The following is an 18,446-nucleotide window of genomic DNA, read 5'->3' on the forward strand; positions in this document are numbered from 1 at the left end:
CGATATGTTCGCGTTATTTGATCTCGATGTGATGTAAATATACACACCCACGATTTACACACTTGGCTGCTCGTGAAACATTGGCCCTTATACGAAAGTGTGACGCAATCATATGTTTCCCCGCCACTATGCTTGTACTTTGTTGTAATCTTTTACAAATGAGGAATCAGACAGAAATCGCCTCACGCCAGGGAAATCCAGCGCGCAAGTATAATATTTATAAAAATAGACCCAAGTCAAAAATACCGCAATACAGTCACCACACCATTTTAGCAAGTTTTCTTTTATTGAATTATAATTTTGTTTTATACATCGATGTTGTGTCTATACTGTCGTAATCTATCGTCGAATTTGCGAGGTTTAGTGTTGATTGTTTCATTGCTCTCTTGCGAACATGTCCTCTGCCCATGAATTCCATCCAAATGTAGAACACAATGGTTAGCACGCTTAACACGAGAAGCTGGTATATCTGGATAACACAATGTTTGGGGATTTATTATGTTTTTAAATCTAAACCGTCCATAAAGTTTATATATTAGGGTGGGACAAGATGGGACTCTCTTCTCGTTGCATTTGGTGGTTAACAATGATTACTTACAGAATTATTTAACAGTAGCCCTGCCACTAGTTGTTAATTGTTAAAAACGATTGGGAAAATATGGAATAAAGTGCAAACAGTATACCTTCACTATACCACAGTACTATATCGTTTTACCAGCATCATCGGTAGGATATTCAGTGTGGCAATATAGCATATGGTTACTTTTGTAAAGGTATAGTGTAATTTAAACTGAGTCTCTTATAACTTACAACACTGTAGGGGGTGGAATCGAACAAAGCACCGGCGACTGGAACCATGGTCATCTGACCTATAGTGTTACCAGTCGCAAAAACGAAAATGTAAGTTGATGACATGTTGGTTATCCTTGATGCCCATGACACACCTGTAGTATAGAAACAGTTTTTCAGTATATAGATTAAAATTCGAGGTTCAAAACTCACCGCTGGAATAAAAGGTCGCTACACAGAGCCCTTGGTAAAAAGTGACCAACCAGACAACAAGCGGAATATATTTCCCAAATATCGACATAAGAGTCTACATTTAAAAACAAGAAGTGAAATTCCTGAAAATGTACTTAGAAGTTCTTTCATTAATGTACCAACCAAAGCCAAAGTTGTTCCAAATAAATCGAATATGATCATTGTCTTCGGATCGAAAAACGCAGCGTAGAAAATACCGGCACCTCTGCCAAGGCCGAATCCAGCCCAGAACACAACGTTAAGGTTCGATGCGTCAACAACCTATTTATATCACAGTTTAGAACTTTTACAACTGTCAACTGGGTAAAATCTTACCGAAAACGCAAGCTGGGAACACAAAGCAATTGAATAAATATAAGTCTGATATACCACTTCCATGGCTACAACAGTAAAATAGAAGCAGCAGATAGGAAGAAAGAGCCAGATCACATCACGAAGCGGCTCTTCAGACCGTTCCTCTGTCGATTCCTTGTGTTCGATTCGTATTCTGTTTTCCATTCGCAAGAGGGCGAGCAAGATCATAATAAGTCCTATTCCCAGCATAAAGGAACCGGATATGATGTAAGGCCATGCCACAGGATTAAGGCCAGTGAAAGGTACTTGAGTTGTCATGCCAGTGACGTCATCAGATGTGACGTTGCCAGTGGAGGGCGTTGTGACAACTACTGTTCCATGAGATGGACAACTATCTGTTGCGCTTTGCAATGAATCAGCTTGTTGCAGAAACGGAGCAGCTAAAAGAAGTGTATACTAGTTTGAGGTAAAGGTGGCACATCTTTTCACTATCTTTTATTAACCCATTTAGTAGTAAACGAGGAATGTTAACAGAATTATATAACCGTATCATCACGATTATAAAAGGCCATTGTTACTTGCAAAAAAGATTAGGTGCATGGAATGTTATGTACTACAGTACTCTTTATAACATTTAAAAACTTAGCTTTCATGTGTGTTAATAGTTATTTATTTTCATGCCTGTTGGTGGTTATTTATACTATGCCTGGAAGCAGAAGTAACAGAATATGTGTTGACAGTAATTCAACCCGTGAAAAATAATGAATATATGGTAAGTTACCTACTACAGGCGCCAGTAATGCACCAACACTGAATCCAAAGTGAAACGATTGTACGTAAGGACGCGACCTTTTTTCTCCCCATAGCTGTAGGTACATGGATTGCATGGCTGCCAGGAATGTTTAAATTTTAGTGGGCAATATAAAAGCTGATCCATGAAGGTTTCTATGCAATACCTGAGTCCATGTATCCAAACATCACGCCTCCCAATGTAGTAATTACAATCAATCCTGGCAGATTGGTCACCCAAGGGGTTATCACCATAAAGATGCCGTTTAGAGTTGCTCCGATTGCTATAGAAAGTCGAATGTTACAAATAGATAACCTTATGGCCTACTAAAGATATCTTTATCTTTAGTAGGCCATGATAACCTTTATAATCTACGAGTCTTTATTTAAATCTAACTGGCTTTATATGAATGAATGTACCAACTTCTTTTACCTTCGCGCGGCCGGAAAACGGCAGTCGTTATAACACGGGAGTTAATACACCTCGTGCCAGCGTAAGAGTTACCATGTATGTTACTTTGTAGGTGCCTTTTTTATTGGATTTTTTTCATTTTTTACGTACTGCTAATAATTTGGACAACCCATTATTAGTGACCACTGGGTTGGAGCAATTGCCGTTAAGTGTCTTGCCCAAAGACACATACGCCCACAATGGTTACAGCGACGAGCCTTGAACCCATTACGCGCGCCAACCACTTTACCACGGCGCCGGATGTCCGCGCGGGAAAACGACAGTCGTTTCAGCACGAATGATTTGTTTCACACACCTCGTGCCCGCTTACGAGTTGCCACATATGTAACGTTTTAGTGATTTAACTAACAGCATTGCCAAATTTTCACCTATCGTTAGCAATTGTTGAAACTTTGGGAAGCGGTTCATAACCACCCCACAAATTGCCGCTCCAACCCAGAATCCCGCCGATCTTCCAGTGAACATTGCCGAAACATCTGCGACGCTAGCGTTCACGTTATCAGCTAAATACAGAAGTGTGGGGCCGGATAGAGACATAAAAAGACCCTTCAGTAAAAAAAGTTCCGTTATGAGCAAGTATATAGTACTTTGGGCTAAGAAGAATGGTTGTATATTTCTGTAAATATGATTTGTTTACTATTAAATAGGATAAGGATTTAAGGAAAGGAAAAGAAAGCATCTCCCATCTCACTCCACTCTTATATGATGTATATAGATTTATTTACACTAAGTTTTATCGTCATTAGATTATAGTGATTAACATGAATGACTTACACATCCTATTCGAGCCAAACTCATTACACCAACAAAGGTGTACACCCAGATTTTGTTTGCAGTTATTTCACCAGTAATTGTTTCCTCGCTTGAATCAGAAAGACGTGCTTTCATTTTAAAATTCCAAGTATTTCTGCTCGTTTCAGTAATCAGGTTTTGCTACAAGCGTAACTGACAAACACGCTATCTTAATTCTGCTAAATGCGTTGCTCAACTATCGTGACTTCAACATTAACAACAATGCTTGCAAACTTGTTGCTTGTTCTACAGGAACCGCAAAGAATGAACGAGTGATCGTAAAACTATGTTGGTGTATTTAGTTTGCGATAAAGTGCAATATATAAGCGGTATCCTGCAATCATTAACTTTGGCTATCTGCCAACAATTAGCAATTGAACGTGTTGTTTGTGGTACAAATAGCTTAAATCAATTTGACAAGGCGAACCAATGCACAGCAGGTTAAACAAATTGGTGATTTTCTAATATTAGAACTTGTGTATGAAATTCGCTTGTTACAACACAAGGCAGTATATGGAATTGACCAATTAATATTAAACTGTGATACATTTTAACCTATTAAAACTTAGGCTGTTTTTTTCCAAGTCCATGCCACAAGTATGGAATAAAGGAATAATAAGTTGAATTAGTTTGCTTTTGTGTTAATTCTATAGTGATGGTGCAGCTAAAAAAGGCGTCAGTTTATATTCACAACTTGCTATGGTATGTTTCCGGGTAAGGGTTCGAGATTTCATCATTAACTGGTTGACTGTAGGTGGCTACTTCGTAAGGTGGGGCGTCGCTTTCACGTTTTGTGATGTTGAAAACGTTGATGTTGGTATCTATAGCACCTTTCATATGATCGTACTTAATCGTATCATCTGAAGGTTTCCATCTTTTGCTTGGAAGTACCAGCTTAAAAAGTGAAGTTAAATTTTAAAAAGCTTCGTTTTATAATAAAATTCAAACAGGGATATTTACATCCATAGTAGGGTGGGGAAGATAGGACACATTATCATTCTGTTTCCTCGTCCCATTTGGTAGTAAACAAAATACGTTTAAAGAATTATAAAACCGTTTCCTCGCGACTTCCAAAGATCCTTGTTCGAAAACACGGTCAGGATATTTGGATATTATATGTGCCCTATTTTCCCACCCTATTATCCATATTAAGTTATTTTAGTTTCATTTCCTCATGAGTTGTGCTCTACTGAGTCGTGCTCTACTCTAAGTACTATTACGCCGACGGCCCTAATAATCAACAACGCCGCACGCTTTTTAGTTCCAAGCGATCTAAGTTTTCGCTCGATAAGAATGCATGGTAGAATTGCTTCTTGTAACCGCTATACATTGAAGGCACTGCTGATAGTGTTTGCAGCAATAAATCAGACGTTCACAGCATTAAGTAATATGTTATTGAATATAGTTCAGAAAAAAGTTTCAGAGTTTGGAAAAATACTTAAACTATCTAACTCAAACCTGTTTCAAATCTTCTCCTCTCATCAAAGCCAAAATAACACGCCAAGCTGCATAGATGGGAATAACTGCTACACAAGATACACTCATGCATATTCCCAAGTCGTTAGCCCACTTTGGGTACTTGTAGTCGCTGTATGTTATCGGGGAAGAGTTGATCGCATCGTAGATGATCAGGAACTGTAGCATAAGTAAATGACAGTATAATGTTATAAGTGGACATTGGTGCAGTTTAAAGTAGTGAATATAAAATAAGGTTTAACGTTATTATAGTTTTCGCTGAATTGTTATCTTCTGCCTGAACAACTAGCAACAAGTTCACCATATACGCAGTTTAGTAGTAGGCTGGGGGTAAGATGGGACGTGTTTTCATTCTCTTTTCTGTCCCGCTCAATAGTAAACATGAATATTTGCAGAAACATATAACCGTATAGCACAGGCACTCTAAACAAGCGCAGTTATTTGTAAAAAAACACGACCAGAAAACATGGGTTTTAGGTGCGAACGTTATCCCATCTTACCCCTCAGTACTATATAAAACAAACTACATATGTATATCATAAATTAACCAATTGTTGTATGGCTAAGGTGTTAGAGTTAAATCTTATATAAACCTACAATAAGTGCAGCAGGAGTGACGAACATCCAAGCTCCCTTGAAATACCAGTTCGGTTCAAATCCCAACATCAGTTTAATGTCGGTGTTGAAACGCCACCGGTAAGTGAAAAAGAAGCCTATATGTAGAATGTATTGACAAATGTATATAAAAGTATTTTATGTCAGACAAGTGTGCACATTTGTAGTTGCGTATGAATATACGATGTTAAAATTGTTTAGATATTAACTGTATGGACATATCTTCTTGATCGTATATATACACGAGTTCAAGAATATCATTTATATTTTATGTGGTTGTTAACTGCGTAGAAATATTCCTTGTATAGATATTTTATTTCAGACAAGTGTGCACTTTTGTAGTTGCATGTATACGATGCTATTTTGTTATATAATAAATGTATACGTCCATATCTCGATCGTATATGTAGTGGGGGGGGGGAACATGGGACACATTTCCGTTCTATTTTATCATGCAAAGGGTTGCTAAACCTCACGACTCCCATAGACTGTTGTTAATTGTTTAAAACACGATCAAGATATTTGGATATTACGTGATAAGGGTGTCCCGTCTTCCCCCGCCCTAAAATATGAATGTATACGTTTAAGAATATATTTTATATTTAATACGGTTGTTATCTCTGTAAAACAATATCCCTTGTAGATATACACTATACAGGTTATGATAGAAGTTACTTACCATATCCCCAGTTGATCGCCAAGCACATTACAAGCGATAAAGCTAAAAGCCCATAGTAAGCAGAGTAGAAATTATAAAGATTGAACCAGTACATACCACCCTGTAACATACAATGGGATTTTAGTCAAAATAGTTTTTCCTCTAAGTATAATTCATACCTCTGTTACTAGCAGTATTCCCAGTAAGAACGCAACCACTGCTATAAACAAAGTGAAATGCATCTTTCGTTTGCGTAGCAGAGTCGGGAATTCGTCAATGAAACCTGTCACTACAGTTTCCAGCATAGCAAACTGTAAACGTTCAACAAATTAGTGTAAGGACAGGAAGAATATAATAGGATTGACAGAGTTATACCCTTCAAACTTTCGTCGGTCTCACTAAATAATAAAATGGACTGGGCATCATTTTGCACAGTTTAAACTATCAGGCTAACGCAATACGTATAAAACCATTTTTGGGCACGCAAGTTCCATTATTTACCTGACTGTCCAAGCCAAGCGTCAGCAACATGAAGAAAAATAAAATCGACCAAAGTTGTGGAACTGGTAGAAGGGCGACAGCTTGTGGATAAGCGATAAAAGCGAGCCCTGGACCTGATGTGCAGGAAATATAAAGTGAGAATTGGATTAGTTTTGTGTTGGGTACGATAGGAAAACGTTAGCACATAAATCCCGTAGTTTTGATCGTGTTTTAAACAATTAACAGCGCTCTTTTAGAGTCGCGAGTCTATATTTTTGTTGTATATTTTTGTTTAATAATATTTGTTTACTACCAAATGGGACGCAAAAGGATGGAGTGAAAACATGTCCCATATTTCCCCACCCTACTAATTTTATTTATCGTTAAATCACTAACCTTGATCGATTACATCTTCCACATTTTGTCCAACTTTAAACGCCATATGTCCAATCACAGAAAAGATGACAAAACCAGCAAACACACTGGTTGCGCAGTTTCCAAGAGAAACAATCAATGTGTCCCTGAATCCAAACAATTTAAATTAATCGTGTGTATGACCAAATTCACTAACGAAATAGCACAAGGTATTTAGTACTGTAGGGTAAGATGGGACAACTTTAGCACATGTTATCCAAATATCCTGATCGTGTTTTGAACAATAAACAACGGTCTATGGGGGTCGGTAGGATACGGTTTTATAATTCTTTGAATGTTCTTTGTTTACTACCGAATAGGACGAAAAATAGAATGATCAAGTATCCCATCTTCCCCCTCCATATATAAAAGACAAAGGAAATCTGAAATGGTTATGCAAGAGAAGGTGAAGTAAGTCCCCATACCTATATATGTTATTGTTGAACTTGTTGTACGAAGCAAATGTCAATAAACCTCCAAAAGAAACACCAAGGGAATAAAATATCTGTGTGGCTGCCGCGGTCCACACCTGTGTAAAGTTTACATTTAAATACAGTGCGTCGTTTGAAAAACAAATTTACTTACTGTTGAATCCTTTAGTCTCTCCCAGTCGGGTTTGACGTAGAAAATGATGCCGTCCAGGGCGCCTTCTAGTGTGCAGCCTCTCACCAGAAGAATAATGAGAATAATGTACGGGAAGGTTGCCGTGAAATAAACAACCTATATAGCGGACGTGTTAAAATTTTAAAATTGTTCAAGTTTTTACTGATAGGTAAAATTAATGAATATTTACTTTCCAGTTGATTTGACTCCCTTGAATAAACAAGCAAATACAATGATCCATGCAAGCAGAAGGCACAATACGAGATCCCATAAAACAATCCCAGGATCTCCAATTCCCGAACTTTGATCTATCCTCAACACCCTGTACCTGTAAAGTAAGGATGTGATACAGTAGGGTAGGGTAATATGGGACATGTTCTCTTTGTCTTGTCGTCTTCTATTTGGTATAAACAAAGAATATTTGGTGAATTATATAACCGTAGCATCGCGACTCTAAAATAGTCGTGTTAATTGTAAAAAAAAACGATCAGGAAATATGGGATTTAGATACCAACGGAATCCTATCTTAGCCCACAATACTATACAGTGGTATAAATGGTTGAATGTATTTGTAGGTACAACATCCCAATAAAGGCCAAAATTACACCTTCCGATTAAAACCACTTGGTAAACTAAAATATAAGATATAAAATAATAAATATAAAGAATTCAAATTATAAATTGAGAAAGGCGTCAAGTAGTTCTGTATAGGCCATAAATATATTTACATCAGTAAACACGAATGTTCCTACTTCATTTACTCGCGTCGCGCGGGGCAACGACAGTTATAACATAGGTTTTACTTCATACACCGCGTATGTACTACATGTATAAGTTTGTGGAAGATTGTTTTTTTAACACTTCATGATTGCCAATTATGTGAAGTTTGTGCGATGATATAGCGATTATTACTGATCCCTACCAGTATACTTACTTCCAGTATTCTTCCGTTGTGCTGACCAGTCTCGTTTTATTGACTTGAGTGGCGTTCATAATACTGGTGGTCATTCCTGCTGTTGTCGTTGGTGATTGAGTGGTAGTTTCCATTGACGCATTCAGGGATATATTTTGCTATGACGACAGAACAAGTTAATTCGCCGTGTCTAACCACTGTCGCCATATCGTTTATCGTCATTTTGTAAATTCAAAAGCCGCAAATCCGGCGTGTTTAAGGTTGGTATACGAAACTAAATCTCGTTTATGCTTCGTCCCATTATTTTAAAATAAGACTCGGGTGTTTTCCAAACATCATATGCCTTCTAATATTTATGTATAGTGGGGTGGGGGAAGATGAGACACCTTTAGCACATAATATCCGTATATCCAGATCGTGTTTTGAACAACTAACAACGGTCTATGAGAGTCGTGATGATATAGTTTTATAATTGTTTGAATGTTTTTTGTTTACTGCTAAATGGGACGAGAAAGTCGAGTTAAAGGGTGTCCCATCTTCTCCCATCCTACTGTAATATTAAAGCTTGAGTTACCGGTGGACAATACGATTCCTTGTTCCACCACTGATCACATAAAGTCCAAGGTAGGACTGACTGGAAAGAAGCGAACAGATAGAACAACGACCATGCGATAATAACGTTGTAGTAGATGCAAACGAGAAAAGACACCGTGACCATGCCGAAACCAATGCCTAAAAAAATCAGTTGTGTATATAGAGGCTTAAATTTGCGTTGTGTAAAGCGTACCTTTAAATATTGGCACCGATCTCCAAGCTGTAATCGGTCCGAGCCCAGCAAATTGGCCAAACGAAAGCTCCATCATAAACAACGGGATCCCACACAGACACAGCATTATTATGTAAGGAATGAGAAAAGCACCTGCGTGGAATAGAAAACATGTTGTGGTCGCTGACAAAGTGCTGAAACGTCAGACACGTAGGCCTACACTTGGATGATATAACACAGGTTAATACCATTAGTCATATATTATGTTTCCCCAGGCAGGCTGTTTTAAATCACTTCGCCTGTAACGACTTAAAACATAAAAAAAAACTCTCATAGCCTGTATGGTCAAAAGAACAATTCTTAAATATAAAATCTCACCTCCTCCATTTTCGTAAGCAAGATATGGGAATCTCCATACATTTCCCAATCCCACGCAGTAACCAATGCACGATAGAAGGAACTCTATCTGTCCGCCCCATTGCTCGCGCTTCTCGCCGGTTTCTTCGCCTTTATCTCCCGCGTTGTTTTGAACTTGCTCGATGTCCTGCGCGACAATTAGCTTAGAGGCGTGAGACTGATACTTCGGGTCTAGAGTAGATTATAGACTGTCGGTCCATCTATAACGACAATTAGGCTTTTCTTTGTTTATTTTTGTGGTAGTTCTTTTCAATTCCAAAACTAACAAAAGGTATTGCGAATTTGTTCGATAAAGCATTGGAACAGTTGTTTGATGTGATTGTTTGAATTTGCTCTTTGATTTGGTGTTCAAGCAAAGTTCTCTTTTTTTAGAAAATGTGCACGGTTTTATGCCTATGTGTGCTTTTATTTCAAATAATGTTTTTGAAAGGAGGGTACGAAAAGACCAATTTTTTGATCGAACGGTTTTCTAGACAGACAACAAACACCTGTGACTACCTGTATGTCATTTGGGGTTGTGCTTTACTTTATTTATTAAACTCTCGTGCGGGCGTACTAAAGATTTTTTATAAAACCCATTGAAATAATATTTGAGCAAGAGATGGTGTTATAAAATCCGCTTATAATGGACTGATCACTCATAGGATAAAGTTTGTTCTATTGTCCGGTAAACCTTATTGCGTTTTATTGCGTAAGTTTGTGCGCTTTATTCTTAAGTGCTGAAATTCGTGTTCAGGTATGTAAAATATTACAATGGTTCCTGGGTACACTATTGAGAACACATAACAACGGTGCTGATAAATTGCTTACAATGAAAACACTGGGAGAAAATTCTAATCCAAACAAAAAATTTCAGACACCCGTAAACCACAATCGTTTTATTGAAATAAATTGGTTGGCGAACACAAGAGCTCTTCAAAATCACTTAAAAGCACAGGGCAAACTGGGACATCGGATTTGGGCGGCGTTTCGAATTAACTCCGCAGGTATACGGTTCGGTTGTATGTACATACTTCGGCGACAAGTGGAATTTTCCATTCGCTTTTGTGCGTGTTTTTATTAGATTTACAGCCGTTTACAAAAAGAAAGTTTGTGTTTGTCTGCTTTTATATACCACGCCTGAGAACATATTGTAAAACGTATAGATCTGTTTTAATATGTTATATACATACACAGTGAAATTTAATATAAATTGTCTAATTAAACTAAGTTGACAAATTAAACAAAAACATATACGCAACCAAAATTTTTTTGGAAAGTTTTTATTTTACTTTCTTTTTTTTTAAACGACAATCTACACTCTAGAGGATATTTTTCAATTAGTTAAAAACTTAAATTTAACTTTGATTGCAATTACATATTTAATTTCTTAACTTTTAAGATTAACACTCACCTTTTTCTCCTCCATGGTAATAAGTAAAACTTATGTAACAACTGGTAATTTAAATCTGCAAAAGAAATAATACTAGCTTACAAAAGAATTGTGTTTAAAAATCTTACAAAACATTTAGCTACAAGGAGCCTTTCGTTCGTAACCTTTAGTTTTGTGTTTTTTGGAAGCTGCTTTTTATACCTCCAGAAATCGACAGCGTGGTCCAGACGTGGTTACTGCCTTTTTCTTATTTTTACGACGAAATTCTGCTGATTCCGCTGCGTGTTTCGTTGCCTATTTACCTGTAACCAAACACGTATAAAGCAGTGCGTTATGACCTCAATGGGAATGTTAGGTAATATAAAAAAAGACCTGATTGCGCCATGTCATTAACTGACGACATGTTTAATCTGTTAATGTGCATGAAATAGGGCAAACTGCTTATAATAATTACTGCATTTATTGTCAATAGGCATTTCTTGGTAAACGAAGAGTTATTTTTAATTCACAACACAAAAATGTGTTTCTGATCCCCTCTATGAACTTTTCGAGTCCACTTTTGTCGGTCCCTTAACATCAACCCTATTGAGTTTCTACTTCCGCTAGCTGTCACCAATGAGCAGTGACCCTGGCAATCACAGAAGCTTATTGTCATTCCATCTAAGTAAATAATTAAACTAAACACTGGTGTTTATTTTTGAACCTGTTTTCCACAGGAACTTACAATTTAAAGCTTTTAGGGGTAATCCTTTAGCTGGTGGCCACCTGAAATTTTGGTTTCAAAATGTTCCTTAGGTCTCACTGGTACTCATTGTATATTTTTTTTTTGAAAAAACTCGGGCGTTCGTGTCCAAAATTAACTTTGAAAGTGCGCGAAATCGTGCTGCGTCACCGTATTTTCCACATCAGCCGTTATGAATTAAACCAAGGTTGGATTATTACGTCATAGAATGCGTATTGTTACGTTTGATTCCTACGTTAAAACAGTGGGGAAAAACAAGGCTATACCGTCTTATAACGTATGTAATATACCACTATTGTGACGTAACAGACCGCGATTGTGACGTAATAAATCGTTAACCTTACGCAAATCAGACGAATTACGGTGACACAGCATGTTTTTGCGCATTTTTAAAGTTAATTTTCGACACGAACGCCCGACTTTTTTGAAAAAAAAATTAGACAGCAGGTATCAGTGAGGGCTATAGAACATTTTGAAACCAAAATTTCAGGTGGCCACCAGCTAAAGGATTACCGCTTTTAGGTGCATCAAACTTTATCTGTATACTTATTTGTAACGGTACATTCGACTGCAGTAAAAAAGAAATGGTAAGTAACTTTTCAATTATAATTTTTAAAGTTCAAATATATTTTGAAGAATTGCTTCACTTTATTTTTACTGTATCTAAAGTTAAATTTTTACCAAAGAAACACAGTTTATGCAGAATGTATTTATTAAATTCATTGTAATCAAAAATCATTAAAACACTTAAAATTTGTGAAAAAACCTTCAGTAGAATGAAGGCACGACTAACAAACATATGAAGAATTTATCCTCTTTTTATTTTAGTCAGGTTTAGGTTTAAATGACCACCACCACCAACAAGCTGTCAATTTCATTCGGTTTTGTCGTTATAAACGTAATCAACGTTTAAAAGCGGTGGATCACTGTTTTCAAGATTTAAAAGACAGCAGGTTCTACAATAAACAATACTTTAATGTTTGTTTCACCAATCAATATTTTTAAATATCTGTCATAGACAGCCAGTGTCATTATCAAAATATACAGTAAAATAACCATGGCTGGTGAAGAATCCTATTCATATGTCATCTGCCAAACCTCTAACAACTACAACCTCACCATTGCCCCCTAACTATTATCCTCATCTGTAATGTTGCATAGATCCTTGCTGGTAACAAATATCTGATATAATTATACCAGTGTACCACAGTTTATAAGGATGGCCGACACATATTTTTTTCCAATCCGGCGTTTGCTATAGTAACAAAAAAACATATTATTTAATAGTATATACATGTTGTCTAGCGAGTGAAGGTGTAAGCTGCATTTTAAGCTTCTTCATAACACAGGTTATACGAAGACACCTACACCACAGATGAAGTGACAGAAATGCTTGATGGCTTACTTAGTGTTGTAAGAGGGGAAATGGAAGCCGAGTTATTAAATGCAAGCCACACAAGTGTCCTGCAGCTGCGACAAATCCTTTCACAAGCTGAAAAATGGCATCTTAAGCTGTGTTCGGATATTTCTGAACTTGAAAACAGGTTGAGTAAAAGTTTTCTTTATGCAAACTTTAACAGTTTTAAGCAATGTTTATTAAACTATATTCTGAATGTAGTTGGTTACAATAATAAATATTACGAATTTGTGTTATGTTTCTTTATTTTGTCTATTTGAGATAAAATTTTGAATTAAACAACCTTTTTCCTCAGAGAATTGCTTGAACAGATTGCTGACTTTGAAGAACAGGAATTAAGTTTATCTGGAAGCTCAGACTTCAAACCTTTACCTAAACTTGAACCTTTAAATGAAAGTGGTGGTGTTGCTCTATTGCAAATGGTAGGACTATTATATTACATTACTTGTAATTAACAAATGGGATTTCACAAATGTACATCATTTTATTGACTTGTATTTCTCTTTCACATTCTGACCCTATCCTCACATTGAAAAATCTTGCTTTGGAGTACCTAGTTACTGGTGTACCTAGTTTTTAGGCACTAATATATGTGTTAGGGTGTTAGTAGTTGCATACAAAATAGGGATGTTCTGGAGTAATGGACCAATTGTGTGCCCCTGCCCTATACATCTATTCTATTCTAACCCAATAAAAATACATAATACTTGCTTTGCATATTTGTTTAAGCTATTATTTTTTCTTACTTAGGAAATCGAGCGCTTGAAGGAAGAAAATGAAAGATTGAATGAAAGAAGCAGGTCATTTGAAAAGCATGCAACTAAGTGCGTGGAAGATAACAAGGCAATGCAGAAACAAATTAAAGAACTTGGAGCAAAACCTGTTGCTGCTGTGGTATGTGTTGATTTTATATTATTTTTTTGTTGATTGTTTAATAAAAGAATCATTGAAAATTTATTTCTTACCTTTTATAACCCAATTCTCTATTAGTCAATTCTAAAATATTACCTGCATGGTTAAGTTTTATTTTGTTCTACTTTTGCAAACTCTAGGAACTGAAATGTTAAATATATATATATTGCATATAAAGTTTGAGTTGAAAATGAGTTGCTAACATTACCATACTAATTACTAAGCATTTTCCTATTTAAAACGTATTATGTCTACTCTTTTAATTAGTCTGTGTGTATTTGTTTGTACCTTTATTACTCTAATACTAGTCTCTATTATTAAAATAAAACTGGTTTAATCCTGTTTGCGCAGGATAATTCCAGTGTTTCTGAGCTTGAGACAAAACTTAAAGCAATGACGGCTGACTTCAGTGAGAGCATGGATTCAAAATCGGCGCTTAACGAGGCTCTTGCTGCTGATCTTACATCAACTAAACACGATCTACTTAAAGTGCAGGTATGCCATGTATAGACAACCTTTTTAAATGCAGCAATAGTTAGATGCCCACACTAATATCAAATCTAACTTATTTGTTGTAATGTTTACTGATTATTGTAGTGCAGAAAGTTTCAGGGTTGGCCTGCCTACTCTTCCACTTTAGGTTTGTTGGCTAAGATGGCGTGTATACAAGATACAGAATACGGAATATGGGATACAGTTCATGTTTCTCTGAAATTTTTTTCTTTTTTTAACTTCTTCTAAACTATGTATGTTGAATTTTTTTGTTTTTGTAGTACGTTACTCCTGGCTCATAGAAATGACTGTGTGGAAATTCATTGCATTTTTGATATTCTACAAATGGGTTAGAATAATTTAACTTGATTGCCCTCTGTTTTAGATTTTTTTTAAATGGGTTTCTTTTTTCAAATGGGATATACTTCCCCATTGTATTCATGGATATTGCGGGGTCAATACTTATCAAGGTTTAACAAATCTATGAATATAGTTTATCCGGCGCCGTGGCATAGTGGTTAGCGCGCCTGCCTCTAACCCAGAGGTAATGGGTTCAAGGCTCGTCGCTGCTACCATTGTGGGCGTATGTGTCCTTGAGCAAGACACTTAACAGCAATTGCTCCAACCCAGTGGTCACTAATGGGTTGTCTAAATTATCAGCCATACATAAAAATGAAAAAAAAATCTAAAAAAAATAATCACCCACAAAGTAACATACTTGGTAACTCGTAAGCTGACGCGAGGTGCACACCCCTGTTATAACGACTGTCGTTTTTCGGCCACGCGAGGATAAAGTAAGTTAAATTCATTCATTCAGTTTAAGATTTCATTTTACTTTTTTTCAAATGGCTTTCACCTAGTAATAAGTGAGTTTAAATGTAATACATGGGAGTTTGTCTCAATTTTAAATTGAATTCTTTTTTATGTTGTAGGAACAACTTGAGATGGCTGAGAAAGATCTGGAAAAGAAATTCCGTGAAACCGGTGCATTTCGTAATTTACGGGATATGCTTGCCAAGAAAAATGAACAGTTAAAAGAACTGAGGAAGAAGCTTGGAAAGTAAGTTGTTTCATAAACGTAGTTGTTTTCTAACTGTGTAACTAGTAGACATTGTATGCCTCATCTGTTTTGTTTGTACCATGAATGGTTTCTTTTTTAGTATGCAAATGTGCTGTTTATTTGGTGCATTTAGGACAAAGGGAATTAACTAAATTTGAAACTGACATAAATGAAATATGATGCACTCAAATATAGGTTCAGTATAAAACATGTTGCCTAAGCCAACTTCGTTAGTGAAATTATTGTACAAAACATTTCTGGTTACTGGTAAACAGTGTCATACTAATTGTATGTTTCATGTATAAAGTGCTTGAAGAGTGCTGTTACAAAATACCTTTACGGCTGCATATTTATTACCTATTATTAGTTCAGTGGCCCCTGATACATATTCCAAAATATAAGTCTATTAAGTCACCAGGTTGAATATGCAAAAATGCCACAGTATTTAGTTACTATTTATTACAGGTATGAACAAACCGACTAATACAGCATTACAACATAGATTCTTAGTTAAAGAAGTCATTCATACCAGTATGCACTTTAAAGAAGTTTGGCATATTTTTGAAATTTTGTAAACTGGGTAGGGTTTTAAGCATATTTTCTGTTTCGTGAATGCAATTGACTACGGAAAGCCATTCCTTTATTTTCTGTATGCCAATTTTTTACCTGAAACATGGTATACACTTTTTCACTATGGTGCTACTTTACGGTCTTCATTCGTGAGCGTCTATTAGCATTACATGCAACAATTTTAAGGTTTTAAGGTAATTGTACTCAAAATGATGTATTTTCTTTCAAATCTTCAGACACCTAAAAAGTAACTGGATTGTTAAAAAATGAGCTTATTTTTTACCGTGTCAGAAATAGCTACAAAATTAAACACTACATCAGCAGGTATTTACTGTTAATTGCAAACTTACCCGTTCGTTTAACCATTTTACCTGTGCAAGGATATTTCTTCATGTTACAAACTGAATCATTAATTCTCGTATGTTAACCGTCGGTACAAATACTTTTATAATTCGCGCATATCTAAAATACGACGTTCGTTTATATGTAGTTATGTAACACACCGCCCATTTTGCACAACATATAGTACCGTGGGGTAAAATGAGACACCTTTTGCGCATAATATTCTAACATCCTGATCGTGTTTTAAACAATTAACAACGGTTTATGGGAGTCGCGATACATTTTTAACTCTTGAAATGTTTTTTGTTTATTACCAAAATGGGACGAAAAACAGAAATAAAGGTGTCCCATATCCCCCCACCCTACTATACATTTTAACCTATATTGTGAAACTGATTTGAACGCACCAGGACGCCTTTGGCTGAAACAGTTAGGTATATAGAGCACACTGGGAACTAAAATCCAGAAGCTATTATATTCATAGCAAAACAAAAACATAGTGAATTTTACTGTGGTGCATGAGACGAAATTCTTTTAGTTGTTTAATATACTCAACAAAAATCTTCATGCTTTTAAGTGTTGCGTAAGGCGTTCCCAAATTCTTCTGTGTATAATGTAACGTTTCTTGCTTCGTATATTTGTTCTATTCTGTTTTGTAGCTGCAATTATATACCAAATATATATATACACCAAGCATATATGTGTTAAGTTATTTAATCCCGGAAAACTACATTGTATTAAACAGTGTTTTAGATGGCTCAAGTATGTAGGGTGGGGGAAGATGGGGCACTTTTTACTCTACTTTCTCGTCCCGTTTGTTAGTAAACAAAGGGCATTCAAAGATTTTTAAATCGTATGCTTACGATTCCCATAGACCGTTGGTAATTGTTTAAAATCAGGATATTTGGATGTTATGGGCTAAGGGTGTCTCACCTTTCCCCACCCTAGTATGCTAAGTAAAAAATATCGATTCTCAGTAATACTTTTAGGCTTGTTTATTTTTTAAATGTGCAAGCTATGTAGGTCACTTTCAGTGTCAATCAAGTCGCCAATCTCGAACTGTCACTTGAATCGCGCAGATTTTCTGCCATCATTCCAAGTGCGAACGACCGCCTCCAAGATACAGCTGCCACTATGACGTCATAGTTCCAGAGATAAGGCTACGTAGCGCGTTCAATTAGACAGACCACTATTAGCCCTCACTGCTGACGAATCATCGCAGTAATAAATCAGAATGCCTGAGTACAGCCATACAGAAAGTACAGCATTGTCGACTGATGTAAATAATAACCCTGTGGTTGAAAGCGCTGGACATGGAAATGCTTCTGATGAAGTTGCACCACCACAGAGGTTTAACATTGCTCTTGCCTTAGCAAAGCCGTTCAAGGGTTTATCATCAGCCAGCGAGAATAATCTGCACAAAGCGAGCCGGTGCGGAGACTGCAATTGGGTGAGTGAAATCAAAGTACATTCTCTACGGACTTTAAGCAAACAGTTGGTTTCCCGTTAAATTTCGAACGTGTCTGTATTGGTTCCGATGGTCATTTAGTACTGCTCACTAAAGTGTAAACCTGGAATGAGCTACACGGTATAGTAATAAACGTGGTCAGAATGTTACGTCAGAAATATACGTAGCAATAATTCTTACATTTTGACAAAATTTAATATTCGACGACTGCGTAAAAGCTTATTTTACAAAAATACACAGACCCGTGAGGCGAAACTTTATGTCGTAATTACAGATTTTACGATGTCTTCTACAAAATTGCCGAAATGACGAAAACGATGATGATAGTCCGCGAGATGGCG

General features: G+C 36.4%; 2 protein-coding genes and 1 pseudogene across 4 annotated transcripts; 1 reads left to right on the forward strand and 2 right to left on the reverse strand.

Moving 5' to 3' along the window:
- Positions 1-277: 277 nt before the first annotated feature.
- LOC149733877 (sodium-dependent glucose transporter 1A-like) lies at positions 278-3,525 on the reverse strand. 2 transcript variants are annotated; one of them, XM_089881691.1, is made up of 8 exons: positions 2,965-3,525; positions 2,292-2,408; positions 2,117-2,224; positions 1,357-1,775; positions 1,165-1,302; positions 1,003-1,096; positions 811-944; positions 278-469 (listed from the first exon to the last, which is right to left on the reverse strand). In XM_089881691.1, the coding sequence occupies exons 1-8, from the start codon at positions 3,131-3,133 to the stop codon at positions 293-295; spliced, it is 1,356 nt and encodes a 451-aa protein (XP_089737817.1). In that variant the 5' UTR covers positions 3,134-3,525; the 3' UTR covers positions 278-292. The 2 variants fall into 2 exon arrangements, with proteins under 2 accessions (XP_089737817.1, XP_089737818.1); XM_089881692.1 differs by having other exon boundaries at positions 327-944; positions 2,965-3,142; positions 3,371-3,525.
- A 142-nt stretch (positions 3,526-3,667) lies between these two features.
- LOC149733878 (sodium-dependent proline transporter-like) lies at positions 3,668-11,281 on the reverse strand (annotated as a pseudogene). The gene is made up of 14 exons (XR_016385362.1): positions 11,124-11,281; positions 9,692-9,857; positions 9,335-9,466; positions 9,122-9,279; positions 8,569-8,705; positions 7,617-7,962; positions 7,457-7,560; positions 7,014-7,138; positions 6,639-6,751; positions 6,317-6,448; positions 6,159-6,258; positions 5,462-5,577; positions 4,847-5,023; positions 3,668-4,282 (listed from the first exon to the last, which is right to left on the reverse strand). The product of XR_016385362.1 is annotated as a sodium-dependent proline transporter-like (transcript).
- A 482-nt stretch (positions 11,282-11,763) lies between these two features.
- On the forward strand, positions 11,764-17,335 carry LOC149733879 (leucine zipper transcription factor-like protein 1). The gene is made up of 9 exons (XM_089881698.1): positions 11,764-11,834; positions 12,359-12,431; positions 12,673-12,797; positions 13,194-13,388; positions 13,557-13,683; positions 14,012-14,155; positions 14,525-14,668; positions 15,598-15,725; positions 16,191-17,335. Exons 2-9 carry the CDS (start codon positions 12,429-12,431, stop codon positions 16,207-16,209), a joined length of 885 nt encoding a protein of 294 aa, XP_089737824.1. The 5' UTR covers positions 11,764-11,834; positions 12,359-12,428; the 3' UTR covers positions 16,210-17,335.
- The last annotated feature ends 1,111 nt before the right edge of the window (positions 17,336-18,446 follow it).

Source organism: Ciona robusta, chromosome 7 (genome assembly GCF_009617815.1).
Source record: "Ciona robusta chromosome 7, ASM961781v2".
NCBI classification, from domain to species: domain Eukaryota; kingdom Metazoa; phylum Chordata; class Ascidiacea; order Phlebobranchia; family Cionidae; genus Ciona; species Ciona robusta.

Excerpts from the sequence above, each read along its gene's own strand:
- LOC149733877 (XM_089881691.1), bottom strand. The coding sequence starts at position 3,133 with ATGTCTCTATCCGGCCCCACACTTCTGTATTTAGCTGATAACGTGAAC. Across the intron at positions 2,225-2,291 it reads GTTTGGATACATGGACTCAG|CCATGCAATCCATGTACCTA; the intron begins GTATTGCATAGA and ends CATTCCTGGCAG. Across the intron at positions 1,776-2,116 it reads ATTACTGGCGCCTGTAGTAG|CTGCTCCGTTTCTGCAACAA; the intron begins GTAACTTACCAT and ends CACTTCTTTTAG.
- LOC149733879 (XM_089881698.1), top strand. Across the intron at positions 12,798-13,193 it reads CAAGATTTAAAAGACAGCAG|GTTATACGAAGACACCTACA; the intron begins GTTCTACAATAA and ends TTCATAACACAG. Across the intron at positions 13,684-14,011 it reads GTGTTGCTCTATTGCAAATG|GAAATCGAGCGCTTGAAGGA; the intron begins GTAGGACTATTA and ends TTTCTTACTTAG.